General features: G+C 44.9%; 1 protein-coding gene across 1 annotated transcript; it reads left to right on the top strand.

Annotated features, from left to right (window-relative positions):
- Positions 1 to 3,101: 3,101 nt before the first annotated feature.
- BPHL (biphenyl hydrolase like) lies at positions 3,102 to 17,607 on the top strand. The gene is made up of 7 exons (XM_083747427.1): positions 3,102 to 3,270; positions 5,079 to 5,182; positions 7,649 to 7,815; positions 10,386 to 10,539; positions 13,136 to 13,267; positions 16,050 to 16,173; positions 17,220 to 17,607. Exons 1-7 carry the CDS (start codon positions 3,155 to 3,157, stop codon positions 17,305 to 17,307), a joined length of 885 nt encoding a protein of 294 aa, XP_083603553.1. The 5' UTR covers positions 3,102 to 3,154; the 3' UTR covers positions 17,308 to 17,607.
- The last annotated feature ends 29 nt before the right edge of the window (positions 17,608 to 17,636 follow it).

Here is a 17,636-nt window from a genome sequence, read left to right as displayed (position 1 = left end):
TACAGAACAGTAGAATGATTTGTATTGGTAGTGTTTTTGGTCACACGTCGGGTGAATTATATGTAGTTAAAAGGACCAGGCATGTGAAAACATTCCAGATGTAGCATACCCAATATCTTAACCATGGTTATGAGGCTGCAAGGGGACCACAGGACTTCCTCTTCCCTTTTCCCTGGAATCCGCATGTGCAACCTTAGCTGCAGCTTTTATGTTACATCAGTATGAACAGCAACCACAGTTAACTCCCATGAAGTTCCCTGATAGCTATGGAAGCAGCCTCAAATCCTGATTTCGCATTGTGGTTAAGAAAGAACCTCAGTGACAGGAGAAACTGGAGCCAAGGGAACTAGCGCATAATCCCATGCCTCCTAATCTTTTACTGTGTAAGATATACATACTTTGGGACCCACTCTGGTAGTGACTGCCATTTGTTTTAAGCTGTTTTATCTACATTGTTACCATCCTGGGACTTGGGGAGAATTATTATTTACTGGAAACTGTTTTTTTAGAACTGCTCCTTGTTTTTAGCTGCTGTTGGTTTCATGTGCTAGTTTGTTTCATTTTTAGGTTTCATTTTGCCTCTTAAAATGTATCAGCATGACTTATTTTGTGTTGTGTAGACTTTGTGAAAGCTGCCCTGTGTATTTTTGTAGAAAACAGGGTATAAAAATGTTATTATCATCATTAGCACAGTTAACAAATTGTAAGAACAAGTTAGTGTGGTAGTTAATAATAATAATAATAATAATAATAATAATAATAATAATTATTATTATTATTATTATTATTATTATTATTATTTATATCCTGCCCTCCCCAGCCAAAGCTGGGCTCAGAGCGGCTAACAACAATAAAAACAGCACAGTTTACATAAAATCACAATCAATTAATTAAAATACATTCTCAAATCAATTCAGAATCAAATTAATGGCAACCATTGGGCTAGAGTTCTATGAGGATTACAGAAGGAGGGGGTCAGACTGTCCCTTGGCCAAAGGCCTGGCGGAACAGCTCTGTCTTACAGGCCCTGTGGAAAGATGTCAAGTCCCGCAGGGCCCTAGTCTCTTGTGACAGAGCGTTCCACCAGATTGGGGCCACAGCCGAAAAAGCCCTGGCTCTGGTTGAGGCCAGCCTAGGGTGCCAGACCAGGGCTGTGGAGACCCAGATTCAAATTTCCACTCAGCCAAGAAGTAGACTGAGCGAGCTTGGGCTACTCGCAGGGTTGCTAGGAAGTGGGAAGGATCGCCTTGTGCCCCTTGGAGAAAAGGAGGCCTAGGAATGCAATGAAGACATAAATATAAAGAGCTCCACTGGATAACGTGCAGGAAGTTGAGCATGCCCTTTCCAACAGTATCCGGGGAACCAGTCCTCTAGCACGCCTCTCACACAGTCATACCTGGGGTTAAATATGCTTCAAGTTGAGCGTTTTCAGGTTACGCTCCGCGGCGACCCAGAAGTAATGGAACACGTTACTTCCAGGTTCTGCTGCTCGCGCATGCGCAGACGCTCAAAATGACATCACGCACATGTGCAGAAGTGGCAAAACGTGACCCGTGCATGCGCAGACGCCTCTTACGTTCTACTCAGGATGCGAATGGGGCTCCGGAACGGATCCCGTTCGCATCCAGAGGTACCACTATACAATGGTACCTTGGGTTACAGAAGCTTCAGGTTACAGACTCCGCTAACCCAGGAGTAGTACCTCAGGTTAAGAACTTTGCTTCAGGATGAGAACAGAAATCGTGGGGTGGTGGGGCGGCGGCAGCGGGAGGCCCCATTAGATAAAGTGGTGCTTCAGGTTAAGAACAGTTTCAGGTGAAGAACGGACCTCCAGAATGAATTAAGTACTTAACCTGACGTACCACTGTATTGTGATAAACTGCACCTGAACATTGAGGCTCCATTCAACTTGTCCTGGCTGACACAGCCCCCAATGAGTTCTCTCCCCCCACCCCGAATCTAGCTAATCTCTTTTTCCAAGCTTTTCTTTTCACATGCAGGGGAAGTCCCTATCTCACCAAGGGTTTGAACCCCATCATCGGCTACCCTCCCCTGGTTTAGCCAGCCAGTCAAAACCCTTCCTGGGGTGCGGCTGCTTTCGCATGTCAGGAGCGACGGGTGAGAGCAAAGTGCAAGGTGGGGGGGGGGGACCAAAAGGAGCATGATGTGTTTCCCCACCACCACCAGAGGTACTACCCCTCCAACACTCCACACGCTGGCCTTCAATTGCAATTAGAATCAGAATTATAGTCGGGATGGGGTACCGCAAGGGTCATCTAGTCCAACCCCCTGCAATGCAGGAACAAAGAATCGGATTAAAAAAATGAAAGGGATAAAAAAAAGTGGGGGGGGCATAAACGAAACAATTTAAATCAGGGCCGGATTTAGATTTGATGAGGCCCTAAGCTACTGAAGGTAATGGGGCCCTTTATATGTCCAGCTGTCCTCTGTCAACAAGAGGTTGTCCATGTTTCTTGTGTTGAATATATGCTATATGGTAATTTATGGACCTAAAGGGTTGCGGCACTGATCTCGCTTTATTGGCTGAGGGAGCCGGCATACAGCTTCCGGGTCATGTGGCCAGTGTGACTAAGCCGCTTCTGGCAAACCAGAGCAGCGCATGGAAACGCCGTTTACCTTCCCGCTGGAGCGGTACCTATTTATCTACTTGCACTTTGACGCGCTTTCAAACTGCTAGGCTGGCAGGAGCAGGGACCGAGCAACGGGAGCTCACCCCGTCGCAGGGATTCGAACTGCCGACCTTGTGATCGGCAAGTCTTAGGCTCTGTGGTTTAACCCACAGTGCCACCCGCGTCCCTATATGCTATATATGCTATATGGTAATTTATGGACCTAATAGGTATCTAAGCCATTTGCACATAACAAAATCTATTTTTTTCCTTTAATTTTTTTGGAAATTGCTTAGCTTGTAGGTCTGATTAAAAGCCAAAACTAAACCAAAACCCTCCGCACGCCAAATGGGTCGCCTCAGCCTGCCTAATAACGATAGGGCCGGCCCTGCTTCTCCTGCCCGGCCTGAGCTTGGTTGTGAAATCGGCGCCTGTTAACCCTTCGAGGATCCGCCGCTCGGTCCCCGGTGCTTCCCTTGGGAAGGCGAAGGCGGAGCCACCGCGCTGCAGAACCAGAAAGGGCCATGGCTCGGCCGGGAAGCGGAGGGCTGTTGCTGCGGCGCCTTCTCTCGCAGCTCTCCCGCTCCGCGCAGTGGGGAGCGACGCTGCGGGTCTCCCAGGCGCCGGCTGCTTCCTACGGGTAAATTCCCTGTTGAGACGGGGCGGACAGACGAGGCGGGGGAGGCTCTGCAGCCTCAGCGACTTAGAGACGGGAAGGCGGGGGAGGGATTGTGCGCGCGCGCGCGCGCGCAGTCGGTGGCTTCCGACGGCCCCGGGACGGTGGGCAGAACGTTAAGGACGGGGAGGAGACGCGTGCGTGTCTAACGTGGAATGTTAGAGAGCATTGCGCGCAGCCCAGTGGTTCCCAAACTTTTTTTCTCTGGGCCACACTTTCTGCATAAAGATTTGCTCGCGCCACACCGAAATGATTTTTAAATTTAATTTAATTTTATATTAATATTTGTTTGTTTGTTAGATAAGAAATACATCGGAAAACAAAGAGAAATAACTCCTAGCCATGAATAAATAAAAAAATACTTGCCGATAGCTCGGTTCTGCACCCCCTAACATAAATCCTGGCCGCGCCCAGTGCACGGCTGCTTTTATCACATGATCACGGGACATCTAGAAAGTACCATTTGAAAACAGCACAGTTGCACATTTGAAATAGCACAGTGGGAGAAGAACAGGAATCCTTCCCAAAATTTGATTATAAGCAAGCACCATATGCACCATAAGTAACTGAACGAGAGCTGTGAGCTTGCAGTATTGCAATTGTTGCAACCCTGCGATTCGGTTTTCCTTCCCAAATAAACACATAAAGCTGGATCAGTTGCTGGTATCACACTTCCCCGCTCCCCAGACCAATGTCTAGATTAGTGGATCCATTATCTTTTTGTGCCTTTGTTAGTCATTAACTCAACAGATTGGTTTCCAGCTACATAGAAGCAAAACAGCAGATACTGACTAAAAGAAGGGAATTGGGGGAAGCAAGGCCATGCTGAGCATCTTATTGGAAGCTCAGGAGAATATTATGCATTCTGGGTTCCATTCCTTAAAGAAGTATGACTCCAGAACAGGAGAGTTGGAGTCCAACATTTATCTGTCAGGGGAGCCTGACAGAACCCTGGGAGCGATGTTTTAAACTCAGATCAAATGAGGCTGAAGGATTTGGTTTACAAATGTCGCAGTAACGCACTGCTGTTCCTCATCTTTTGTAGAGTAAAGTCATACCTCGGGTTGTGCGATTTCGGGTTGCACACCGGGCCGAAATCGGAAGTACCAGAACGGGTTACTTCCAGGTTTCAGCGCTTGCGCATGTGCAGAAGCACCGAATCCTGACCCGCGCGTGCGCAGACGCGGGGGTTGTGGGTTGCAAATGCTGCAGGCTGCGAACGTGCCTCTCGCACGGATCACATTTGCAACCTGAGAATCCACTGTACCCAGATTTTAAGTCAACAATCCCAGCAGTTAAATCTGTTCTGGAGTTCTCCTCTGACCCCCTCTGAAGCAGATTTGGGGGGGATGCACAAAGAAAGGAGAGGGGAGTCCACTGCACAAAGAAAAATCCTTGTACTTACAGAACCATTTTGCTGGATAGCAGCACCCTGAGTTTCCATACGGGAGGATGCTTCATTTGTTTAATTCCCAGCAGCTGAAGGCCCATCCTCCTTCAAAAGCTGGCAAAACACTGAGTAAATCTTTCACAGTCTGCTAAAAGAACAGCCTCAGAGCACAATTCTGTTTTTCTAATTTTTGGCAACTTCACTCCTATCACACAGGACAAAAAATTCCTTCCGTACCTAAAGTGCAAACAACCGCACATTATCCTTCTTTCACTAACAGCATCAGTCTTAACAGTAAGACTGGGCAGTCTGATCCTCCAATTCAGGTGTTAAAAAGCTAAAATGTTATTTGTTTTTTTGGGGGGGCTAATATTTCCTCTAGCACTTCAGTAACCTCAGCTAAAGTCGAAGTGAATGGCGTCCATCTACATTATCAGCAAACGGGAAGTGGAAGCCATGCTGTACTGCTTCTCCCTGGAATGTTAGGTTTGGATCTTTTTGTCTTACATCTTTGGTCTTTGTCTTATGTTTGTGGTCTTTCTCGGTGATGTTCTTTTCCTCGATAAGACATATATACACAAGAACCAGGCTTACTCATACCATTCACACTCTTATAGAGTGGCAATGATTTTTTAAAAATCTTGTAAGGAGCTAAGAACAACTCAGTCCACCAACTTTTTCTCACAGTGGTCACCCAGACCAGCTGGACCCAAGTACAACTTTCCCCACTTTTGATTCACAGTCATCCTGCCTTAGACAGTGGAGATTGAGCATAGACATCATACAGAAGTAATCCATTTTGTAGCTAAGATATAAGGCGCCTTCTGTGCCACTTATTTAATTCAGGAGTGTTCACGGACTTCTACATGTTTGTTTACCTAAAAAGGTAAAGGTACCCCTGCCCGTACGGGCCAGTCTTGACAGACTCTGGGGTTGTGCGCCCATCTCACTCAAGAGGCCAGGGGCCAGCGCTGTCCAGAGACACTTCCGGGTCACGTGGCCAGCGTGACATCGTGGCCAGCGTGACATCGCTGCTCTGGCGAGCCAGAGCCGCACACGGAAACGCCGTTTACCTTCCCGCTGGTAAGCGGTCCCTATTTATCTACTTGCACCCGGAGGTGCTTTCGAACAGCTAGGTTGGCAAGCACTGGGACCGAGCAGCGGGAGCGCACCCCGCCGCAGGGATTCGAACCGCCGACCTTTCGATCGGCAAGTCCTAGGCGCTGAGGCTTTAACCCACAGCGCCACCTGCGTCCCACTGTTTGTTTACCTATTTAGGCCAAATATGCAGTTTTTAAGAATGTAGAACTAGAACTGGATTTGAAAGAGGCATTGCTTGCCTGGGTGTAGAGACGTTTTCCTTGCCTCTGGTCAAACAGGTGTTTTCAAGGATGCCAAAGGTGAAAAGAGGATGACAGGTGTGCAGGTGAGGAGCAGCACCCCTTAATTCCAAGCTGCTTTCAATTCTCCGCAAAAGCTATTGCCTCATCTCTTATTTCAACATAGAGAGGGTTAGACAAAGGCATAGAAGAGAAGGCTTTTGATGGTTGTTAGTCATGAAAGCTAAGGACCCAAAGCTAAGGTGGCACTGTGGGTTAAACCACAGAGCCTCGGACTTGCCGATCAGAAGGTCGGCGGTTTGAATCCCTGCGACGGGATGAGCTCCCGTTGCTCAGTCCCTGCTCCTGCCAACCTAGCAGTTCGAAAGCACATCAAAGTGCAAGTAGATAAATAGGTACCGGGCAGGAAGGTAAACGGTGTTTCCATGTGCTGCTCTGATTCGCCAGAAGTGGCTTAGTTATTCTGGCTGCATGACCCGGAAGCTGTCTGCAGACAAATGCCGGCTCTCTCGGCCAATAAAGCAAGATGAGTGCCGTAACCCCAGAGTTGGTCACGATTGGACCTAATGGTCAGGGGTCCCTTTACCTTTACCTTAGTCATGAAAGCTATTGCTCTGCCCCCACAGTTAGAGACCCTAAGGCTTCTGTGCTGAGAACCACAGGAGGGGAGAGGCCTCTTGTACTTGGGTCCTCAATGTGAGCATCCCATGGGCATCTGATTGCCCCATATGAGAACAAGATGTTGGCTGTGATGGGCCATTGGGCTCTTCTTATGTTCTTATGCACATATCCCACCATGTGGTTTGGTGATGAGAGTTATCACGCAAGCTACACCTGTTGACTTTCCCCCTTCTCCGCAACTGTCAAATGAGTCCTGACCTCTCTTGCACCAAGACACTACAGTGTAACCAAGAACAATTCTTAGAACAAGTCTGGTGCATTGGACGACATTTCCCTGGTCAAAAGGTGTCCTCATACCATTGATTGTAAGCATATGGGGCATAGATATTAAGTACAGTGGTACCTCGGATTACAAACACCTCGGGTTACAAACACTTCGGGTTACAAACACTTTGGGTTACAGACTCCGCTAACCCAGAAGTAGTGCCTCGGGTTAAGAACTTTGCTTCAGGATGAGAACAGAAATCACGCTCTGGTGGCACAGCAGCAGCAGGAGGCCCCATTAGCTAAAGTGGTACCTCAGGTTAAGAACGGTTTCGGATTAAGAACGGACCTCCGGAACAAATTAAGTTCGTAACCAGAGTACCACTGTAAATATAGCTGTTGGGGCTTAATTTCCAATTGCTCATCATTGTAAGAGAGTATCTGTGACTGTGGTCAGTAGTTGTAGGATATTATGACAGATTGAGCAGAGAAAGAAAGACACAAAGTTGGTTTATTGGGTGGTACCCATAAGGCAGTTTCCTTTTAAACTTAAAATGTGCATACCAGTGCTATTTTTCTGGAAAAAGAGGTGCCAGAACTCATCATTGTTCTCTTATAATGGCAATGGCGCCCACCTGAGAGGTGCTGGAACTGAGTTCCGGCTGAAAACAGCCCTGGGCATAACGATTGTCTGATTTGGTGCAATTATTTCACCTATTTTTTGTAGGGAGTGGCCAGACCGATTTTGGACCACAGCTGAAGTCGATGAACAAGCAGCAATTCACACTAGTAGCCTGGGATCCTCGCGGGTATGGAAAGTCAATCCCCCCACTTCGAGATTTCCCTGAAGATTTTTTTGAAAGAGATGCAAAAGATGCTGTGGACTTGATGCAGGTAAATTTGTCCTTCTAAGGCAGTGTTTCCCAACCTTGTGCCTCCAGCTGTTTTTGAACTACACCTCCCATCATCCCTGACTAGCAAGTTCAGTGGCAAGGGATGGTGGGAATTGTAGTCCAAAAACAGCTGGAGGCACAAGGTTGGGAAACACTGTTCTAAGGAACACTCTTTGGAGAACTGAAGTGTTCCTTCCCTGGGATTGTAGAATGTTAGTTGTGGGAGTAAACACAGCAAGCAAAATTTTTATTTTTTTGAGCCTCAGAGTTTGTGGCTCAGAAACTATGAAAATGATTAACTGTTTAGTAGCAGGATACCTCTGTTGCAGGGACGCGGGTGGCGCTGTGGGTTAAACCACAGAGCCTCGGACTTGCCGAACAGAAGTCCGGCGGTTTGAATCCCCACGACGGGGTGAGCTCCCATTGCTCAGTCCCTGCTCCTGCCCACCTAGCAGTTCGAAAGCATGTCAAAGTGCAAATAGATCAATAGGTACCGCTCCTGCGGGAAGGTAAATGGCGTTTCCATGCGCTGCTCTGGTTTGCCAGAAGTGGCTTAGTCATGCTGGCCACATGACCCGGAAGCTGTACGCCGGCTCCCTCGGCCAATAAAGAGAGATGAGTGCCGCAACCCCAGAGTCAGTCACGACTGGACCTAATGGTCAGGGGTCCCTTTACCTTTACCTTTACCTCTGTTGCAGGATACCTCTGCCTCATTTTTTACTTTAGCAACCTATTCCTTTCAAAGACTATTTAGCTTAATTCCTTTTTTAAAAAACTCACCATATAGCCTATTCAAACACAAAAACAAGTGTAAGGTATTCACACCCAAACTGCATGCCACTAAAACTTTTGGTTCATTTGCATGTAATTGAAGGAAACAACTTAAAGGGGTACATGGTAGGGGGTGCCGAATCTTTTTCTCTCATAGCTCTTAACAGCCAGGCTTACTTCTGGAGAAAAACACCTGGAGAAACACAAAGAGGATTGAGAAGAGAGAAAATGAGGACCAAATGGGTTGGCCTAAATGGTTAAGGCAAATAATTTTAGCTCTACAATCTGGTGACCCAATTAATCTCCCCTCCACCTCCAGAATGAGCATAGTTCTTGCCCTAGCATGTGACAATGAACCCTCAGAGGATGTTCTAGTAGCCTTCATACACACCTACCATCATGGTTTGGCACCAACCATCATAACTGAAGTGGCAGCCTCTCTGTGCTTCGCAGAAGCATCTATCAAGATTGGCACCCTATGAGGCAAGATGTATGGGCTACTCTCACTCAAAGCACAAGGGGATGGCTGTCATCCCTACTCTATTTTAATTTTACAAAGGTTTGGATATTACATTAGATCACGGTTTCCCAAATTTGGCTCTCCAGCTGTTTTGGACTATAGCTCCCATCATCCTTCCCCCCCCCCATTTTTTTATTGATTTTCCACATATATGACAAAAATAAAATAAATAAATAAACACATTACCACACAATAAACTAAACACAAAGAAAATTTGTTTCTTCAAATCTAATTCTTGTTACATTGATAACTGACTTCCTCATATCCCCTCTAACTGAATTTCATTGTATCACCTGTGTAACAGTTCTCCAAAATCATATTTCTAATAAAATTAACTTTCATTTACTATCTTCTTCTCTTTTATTAATATTCTAGTCATTAATATTTAGTACCACAAATTCTTATTCTACCCCTAAGCCTATTTATTACTTCCAAGAATTTTCTATTTATCTTATATTACAATATTTAGCTAAATATTCTTTAAATTTCTTCCAATCCTCATGTATCTCCTCTTCTTTCTGGTCGCAGATTCTTCCAGTCAGGTCAGCCAGCTCCAAAAAGTCTAACATCTTCATCTGCCGTTCTTCTATTGTTGGTATCTCTTGCGAGTTCCAATTTTTGGCTAATAAAAGTCTTGCCGCTATAGTGACATACAAAAACAGTCTAACATCTTTTCTGGGAAGTTCCAATCCTATTATTCCAAGCAGAAAGGCTTCTAGTTTCTTAATAAATGTATTTTTCAACATTTTTTTCAACTCATTATAAATCTTTCCCCAGAAGTCTTTCACCTTAGGACATGTCTACAGCTCCCATCATCCTTATCTAGCAGGACCAGCAGTCAGGGATGGTAGGCATTGTAGTCCGAAAACAGCTGGAGCTCAAGTTTGGGAAACACTGCTTTAGATGATCTGGAAGAAGGGAGCTGCCTACCCTACTTGTAGGTTGTCAGGATACAGTACGGGAGTGGCTAATCTGTGACCCTCCAGATATTGCTGGACTACAACTCCCATCTTTCCTGACCATTGGCCATTCTGGCTGAGCTGGTGGGTGCTCAAGACCATCAACATCTGAAGGGCCACAAGGTAGCAGCCCCTAATCTAGCAAACCTCCAGTACCATAGGTGAAATTAAGTAGGTGCAACATAGCCAAACTCCCACCACTTGTAAATTCCCTTGATTTCGGTGGGGAAGGGTTGCTTCTGAAGAGACTTGTGTCTTCAGGTAAAGCCATCCAGATGTAAAAATCAGTTATTTCCAGTTTGTTTCCCTCTACTAAACAAGGCACTGAAGTTTAAGAAGTTCTCCTTGCTGGGATGGAGTGACGGTGGAATAACAGCACTCATTGCTGCTGCAAAGAATCCAACTCTTATCCACAAAATGGTGGTTTGGGGAGCCAATCCCAGCGTTTCAGAGGAGGACGTGAAACTTTACAATGGTATGTATCAGATGAATGTAGAAAGGGTACGTTGAAGTTTTTCTTTAATTTTCTTTTCTAAACAACCATAAACATTTCAAAAATTGAAGTAATGTAAGCTTGAAGAATTCACGATTCAACTATATTCGTAGCTGTCAGAAAGGAGGCTTGTTTACTAGATGTGAAACTTAATGCTCCAATATAATAAAAATGCATTACACTGAAAATATTATAATGGTCTATTATACGAAAATCTTTTCCCACTGTACTCATAATATATGTGAGGAGAAAATGGATTATCCACCTTTTCAGCTCCCTACAATACTTGCTGTTTTCCCATTAAATAGTTAACGATAAATCAGAAAAATATTGCTTTGCACCAGTTGAATAAGCAGCAAATAGAATTAAAAGCCTTCTTGAATCAAATATCATGGATTGTGGTTACAAAAAGGAGAATAAATTGTTTTAAGGAACAGTTGAATTGCTCTTGAACAGAAATGGGGGGGGGGCAGGGAGCTGCTATAATTAACAACCCTGCAGAAAAAGAATTCAATTTAAAACTAAACATTTGCACATTTTGCTGCTACATGAAAAAAAAACTCTGTAAAAACTTAAATGTGAGAGCTTCTAGCAGTGAGATGAGATCTTAGGATACTGCTGTATTGTTGCTGGTGCTTTTAGCTTATTCATAAACGACCAAGCTGAGCAGTGAGGCAGCCAATATGCTAATGACATCCAATTATTTGGGGTAGTAAAGACAAAAAAAAAAAAAGGATTGCAAAGAGCTCGAACTGTATTTATCCCAAATGGATGAATGGATGAGAAAATGCCAAGTGCAGCTCAGAGAAAGGGTCAAGTGAAATACTGTGGAACAAAATATCCTAACTTCACATTACGCCATACGTCCAGAAATTCCAGGACATGTCCTCTATTGGGGGAGTGTACATGGCCACCTGGAGGGAAATTTACGTTTTAAATTTAAAGCAAATGTCTGGGATTTAAAAAATAAAAACACGGGTGGCTCTGATTCAAGCTCTAGCGCAGCTCGTGTTCTGCTGCAGCCATGAGTGGTTTGGGCTTGGCAGCAGCAGACACTGTGGTGGCTATTGGGTGAATGCCCCCCAAAATCTCAATAACTATTTATGTCTGGATTTTTACCAACCCTACATTATATACTGGTGGGGCCCGAGCTATCAGTTACTGACCAAGAAAGGGATTGAAGGATGTGAGGGAAAGCTCAGTTTAAATGCTGATCCTAAGTGCTGTTCGCAAAAGAGATTGAAAATGCTGTTACCAATGCCTTTATACCCACCATAGTGCAGACAGCCTTGGAATACTGTGTACCGTTCTAGTTACTGAAGTGAAGATAGGATACAGTAGAGTTGGAAAAAGTGCAGTCAAAATGATTAGGAGTGGGGCTAAATCCAGTCCATTCTGGGGAAAGGTTATGGTGTTTGGTGCCTTTTAGGCCTAGAAAAAAAGGTGAGTAATGGGGGCATAATAAATATGTATTAAAATTATCTGGAGAAAGTGAGTAGAAGTTCTCACTCTCTCTCAAAATACTAGAATGGAGCTGGATTGTGTGAATCAATTTGCATTGACCCTGCCCATTGCTGGCATGAAGCTCTGAAAAGTTAGCCATGGAAGGGCATTGAGGCCCTTAGGCTGCAAAAGGTTGCCCACTCCCCCATAATAAGACAGGATTTTGATACTTCTTTTAATATACACATTTCCGCCTGGAGGCGGTTGGAGGATGGATGGCGGCTAACAGATTGAGGTTGAATCCTGACAAGACAGAAGTACTGTTTTTGGGGGACAGGGGGCGGGCTGGTGTGGAGGACTCTCTGGTCCTGAATGGGGTAACTGTGCCCCTGAAGGACCAGGTGCGCAGCCTGGGAGTCATTTTGGACTCACAGCTGTCCATGGAGGCGCAGGTCAATTCTGCATCCAGGGCGGCTGTCTACCAGCTCCATCTGGTATGCAGGCTGAGACCCTACCTGCCCGCGGACTGTCTCACCAGAGTGGTGCATGCTCTAGTTATCTCCCGCTTGGACTACTGCAATGCACTCTACATGGGGCTACTTTTGAAGGTGACCCGGAAACTGCAATTAATCCAGAATGCGGCAGCTTGAATGGTGACTGGGACTGGCCGCCGGGACCACATAACACCGGTCCTGAGAGATCTGCATTGGCTCCCAGTACATTTCTGAGCACAATTCAAAGTGTTGGCGCTGACCTTTAAAGCCCTAAATGGCCTCGGTCCTGTATACCTGAAGGAGCATCTCCACCCCCATCCACACTGAGATCCAGCGCCAAGGGCCTTCTGGCGGTTTCCTCATTGCGAGAAGTGAGGTTACAGGGAATCAGACAGAGGGCCTTCTCGGTAGTGGCGCCTACCCTGTGGAGTACCCTCCCTTCAGATGTGAAGGAAATAAGCAGTTATCCTATCTTTAAAAGACATCTGAAGGCAGCCCTGTTTAGGAAAGTTTTTAATATTTAATGCTGTACTGTTTTTAACATTTGATTGGGAGCCGCCCAGAGTGCCTGGGGAAACTCAGCCAGATGGGTGGGGTATAAATAATAAATTATTATTATTATTTCATTCCCTTGTCCGCAGCTATCCGTGATGTTTCAAAATGGAGTGAAAGAGCCAGGCAGCCAATGGAAGAAATGTATGGCCATGATTACTTTAGCAAAACCTGCGCAGCCTGGGTGGATGGAATCTCCCAGTTTGCACAAAAGCCAAATGGTAAGAAATCTGCAGCTAAAAAGAGATAGAGAGGCCAGCAATGATAAGCTTTAGGTCTCCGCCCTGTTTTGTTGCATTTCACTTCACTATTGTCCATCGTTGTATCTCAGAATCATCTTTATCCACAAACTTTCTTCCCAGGAGTCTGCCAGCATTTAAAAATTAACGTTGACTTTGTGAGATTAGAGGGAAAAGGTGGGATACAAATGCAATCATTTAAAAATAACAATTATTACAATGGGTCAGATTTAACTAATTCCTTCCATTAGCGGAAGGCTACACAAGGACTTCCATTAGCACAATGGAGGCTTGCCTTCTCTTCCCTCATGATCCCAATTCCCAAATTGGCTTGCAGGGTCAGGAAAAACCCCAGAGCGGCACTGAGGAGTGGGCAGAATGTCCTGTCAGAGCTGAAATGTTTGTACTGATTCACCTCAGCAGACATTGAACTCCTCCCATAGATTATAGCTGCGTTCCACCAAGTGACTACGCTTCAGGTTACATATGCTTCAGGTTACAGACTCTGCTAACCCAGAAATAGTACCTCGGGTTAAGAACTTTGCTTCAGGATGAGAACAGAAATCGTGCTCCGGTGGCACGGCAGCAGCAGGAGTCCCCATTAGCTAAAGTGGTGCTTCAGGTTAAGAACAGTTTCAGGTTAAGAACGGAACTCCGGAATGAATTAAGTACTTAACCCGAGGTACCGCTGTATTTAGATCAGAGCTGAGGCGCTCCCTTTAGCAGCTATGAATGAACTTCCCCTCACAATTCTGTGTTCCTTTGGGATGTGGGCGGCACTGTTGTCTAAACCCCCGAGCCTCTTGGGCTTGCCGATCGAAAGGTCGGCAGTTTGAATCCCCGCGACGGGGTGAGCTCCCGTTTCTTGGTCCCTGCTCCTGCCAACCGAGCAGTTCGAAAGCACGTCAGTGCAAGTAGATAAATATGTACGGGAAGGTAAACGGCGTTTCTGTGAGCTGCTCTGGCTTTCATCCTGGTGTCCCATTACACCAGTGGTGGTTTAGTCCTGCTGGCCACATGACCCGGAAAGCTGTCTGTGGGCAAACACCGGCTCCCTTGGGCTGAAAATGAGATGAGCACTGGACCCCATAGTCTCCTTTGACTGGACTTAACCATCCAGGGGTCCTTTACCTTCTACCTTTTGACACAGGGCTGCCATGGGATAAACTTTTCAAGTGCAGACTGTTTCTCCAGCTGTCATTGTACCTTCCTTGTCATATGGAATTTGTTTTTTACTGGTAGCAGTTGGTTGGAAAAGCACCATGCTACCTGCAAGGCGGAAGAAGCTTCTGAGCCACTGAGAGTAGGAATTGCAGGGGTGTGTGTGTGTAGATTTGGATTGGCAATCCACCTGCAAATGAGGAACTGCCATTTGAACAGTTCTGCAACCTTGAAATAACCGTCATGCTAGCCAGATCCGTACATTTTGCTCGTGGTTCTGCTTTTCTAAGTAAGCAAGCCTGTTGGAACGTCTCGCAGGGGAAATGACACGCTGCCTAATTGCACACAAGGTATTTCTGCTTTTCTACTCCACCTTTCAGAAAAAAAATTAACATTCCCTGCTTACCCTTCTCTGCTTAAGTCAATCATTGCCAGTCTTAGTTTAAAAAAGCAATCATCGTTCGAGGCTAATTTCAAGGAGCTTTTTTAAAAAACAAAGTTGTTTTTTTAAAAAAGCTTTCTGAATGCTAATGGCTGTTCAGTACATCAAGGACAAAGCGGTTGAATCACTTGGAGGGCACAGAATGGGATGGCTGCAATCTCCTACCCACATATTCTGGGAGCAGCCCACAATGAACTCAGTGAGACTGACTTCTGGGTAGACCTAGAGCTGCATTATTACTATCCCAGTTCCAGCTGGCGAGAAGTAGAGTGGCATATCAGCCACCGCATCCCAGGTTCTGACAACCAGGAGAGAAGAGGGGGAAATAAAAATTTTGCTGTACCAGTTCCAGGCTGGCCTAGCCAAAGGATGTGAGAATTGGTTCCTTTGGGGAATCTGCAAACCTGACACCATTTCTGGCCTTTCTGCCGGCTACCACTTAATGCTTTCCATTAAGACCCACACCCACCCCACTAACAGATTTCCACCTTCACCATAGTCTAACACACACACCCCAGCAATGCAGATCAGGAGATTAGGGCTACTCAGATTATTAGCCACTGTTTAATTTCTGATGACACTTTCTCAGTGTTCCCAGGCCTTAAACTCCTGTAATGTTGTCCTTTCTTTGTAAACCTGTATATGGTATCAGGGTGCCGTATAGGTCACAGAACTCAGTAAATTGGGTTATTTGGAACCTAATTTATTTTGTGTGTGCAGAACACAAAACATCCTGCCTGCATTAGCTGAGTCGACATATTTAACTCAAGATTTATAAGTGCCGACACTTGTGATGAGGAATAAAAGCAAACTGCCCACAAAAGCAGAATAAAATTCTGACACATATTTTTAAGTAGAAATATCAGGTTGTCTTAAGAATTCAGAACTAGATGCTGAGAGAAGGGGGAAGAAAACCCTGGCAATTTTGTCTGAATCAGAGAGACTGGCACTCATGGAATTGCTCCCATTATAATCCCTGTTGCTGATCCAGTTTCTCCTAAACCATTTTTTTTGCAGCCAGAAGAATCAACTATTTCACTTCCTTTGCAAGGAGGAAGGAGGTGGTGTTAGCATCACATTTCCCCAGTGAAGCATATTACCATTTCAAAGTAAATAAATAAGGAAATTATCTTGACATTTTTTTCCACTTCCCATCCCCAGGCAGTATCTGTCAGTCTTTGCTGCCTCATATTCACTGCCCAACGTTAATAATCCACGGAGAAAAAGATCCCTTGGTTCCACGCTTTCACCCTGAATATCTTCACAAGCATATCAAGGGTTCACAGTAAGTCTGTTTTTCTCGGGGAGGTGGGCAGGAGAAACTAAAGCTAAAAATTATGTGAACAGATTAAAAAGCTTCTTCAGTTGCTCAGGCCACTTTGCAGGCTTCTGCAATCATTGGAAAGAATGCTTCCAGCCACAATATTGTAGAAATACTCACAAGCAGACAGATCCATCCCATAGGAAAGATTTGTGCACAGTAGATGCAATTTGTGAACGCAAGTAGAAAGAGCAACTTGAACAAACCAGCACAAAATTCATTTCGCAATTTTCCGCAATTCAGCAAAGCGTCTGGGGTCAGTAACTTGAGATGAAAACTCAAGGACCTGCTTCCAAAATTAGACACTGGCATTAGGAAGTTAGAAACTGTTAGCAACAGTTTCAAAACTCTAAATGCTGCAAGTCTTTAATGGAACATGGTACAATGGGGGCAATCTATACTGTAGCAGCTACAAAATAGCTGTCTTGAATGCTCTGCATTGAATAGCGCAGTGATGTTGTCAGAGTTCAAATGAACCACCTTGCTAAAACAATCCTTAAGGGATTATTTTTTAAAATCCAGTAATTTTGTAGAGATAGCAAGACAACGAAGACTGCGAGCTTAAGTTTCACTGAAACTTGTTTCCAAATTTGCCCACGTCGGACAGGCACTTAAGCCTGACAATTCAGTGCTTGCTTTGAATGTTGAAATGGCCACAGCAGCTCATAACACTTTGCTATGATATGACTCCTCTGCAGTCATGTCCTGCAGATTATGTTGCTTCTTTTCATAGAGACTTTTTTATATTAGACATGTCCATTTGAAAAAGATGAGCATGGACTGGGAAATAATTATAGCATGCTCAAAGTCAGACACCTCCATGAATGTCCATAAATTATGACACAGATGCTTTGAGATATCAATTCCAAATATGAAAATACAAATCTTTCTAGCAAGCTGGCTTCTTGCATGCACTTGGGCAGAGTGTAGGTTTAAGTAATAAATGCTTGCCGTGTTTCCTGTACACCTGGAATTTATCCAGTGTTTTTTTGTGTGTTTTTTTGTTTCAGGTTGCATTTGATGCCAGAAGGAAAACATAATTTGCACCTACGCTTTGCAGACGAATTTAACCGAGTGGTGGAAAAGTTTCTTCTATGAAATGTTGCCAGTTGTTACTGAACCACCCTGAGATCTATGGGTATAGAGCAGTGTAGAAATTCAATAAATAATAATTGATAAGCAGCAGTTTCTTTGCTGTTCCTACCCATGGGGCGGACAGGACGATAAGTCCACTTTAATCAGCTTCATCTGGTATGGGGGAGAGAAAGGGAATCAAATTTCTTCCTGTTATTGCACCAAAGTTGTAACATGCTTCTCATGTCAACAGTTTGGCTGTATCTTAACCTTTCGGGGTTTTTACACTTAAATGAGCATTAAAATCTGCCTTTTAGCTATTAAGGACTGCTCGTTTTTCTTAGCAACTTTAA

The sequence above is a fragment of the Podarcis gaigeae genome (assembly GCF_964106915.1).
Source record: "Podarcis gaigeae genome assembly, chromosome: 7".
Taxonomy (NCBI): domain Eukaryota; kingdom Metazoa; phylum Chordata; class Lepidosauria; order Squamata; family Lacertidae; genus Podarcis; species Podarcis gaigeae.
This window is presented reverse-complemented; position numbering and strand designations above follow the sequence as displayed.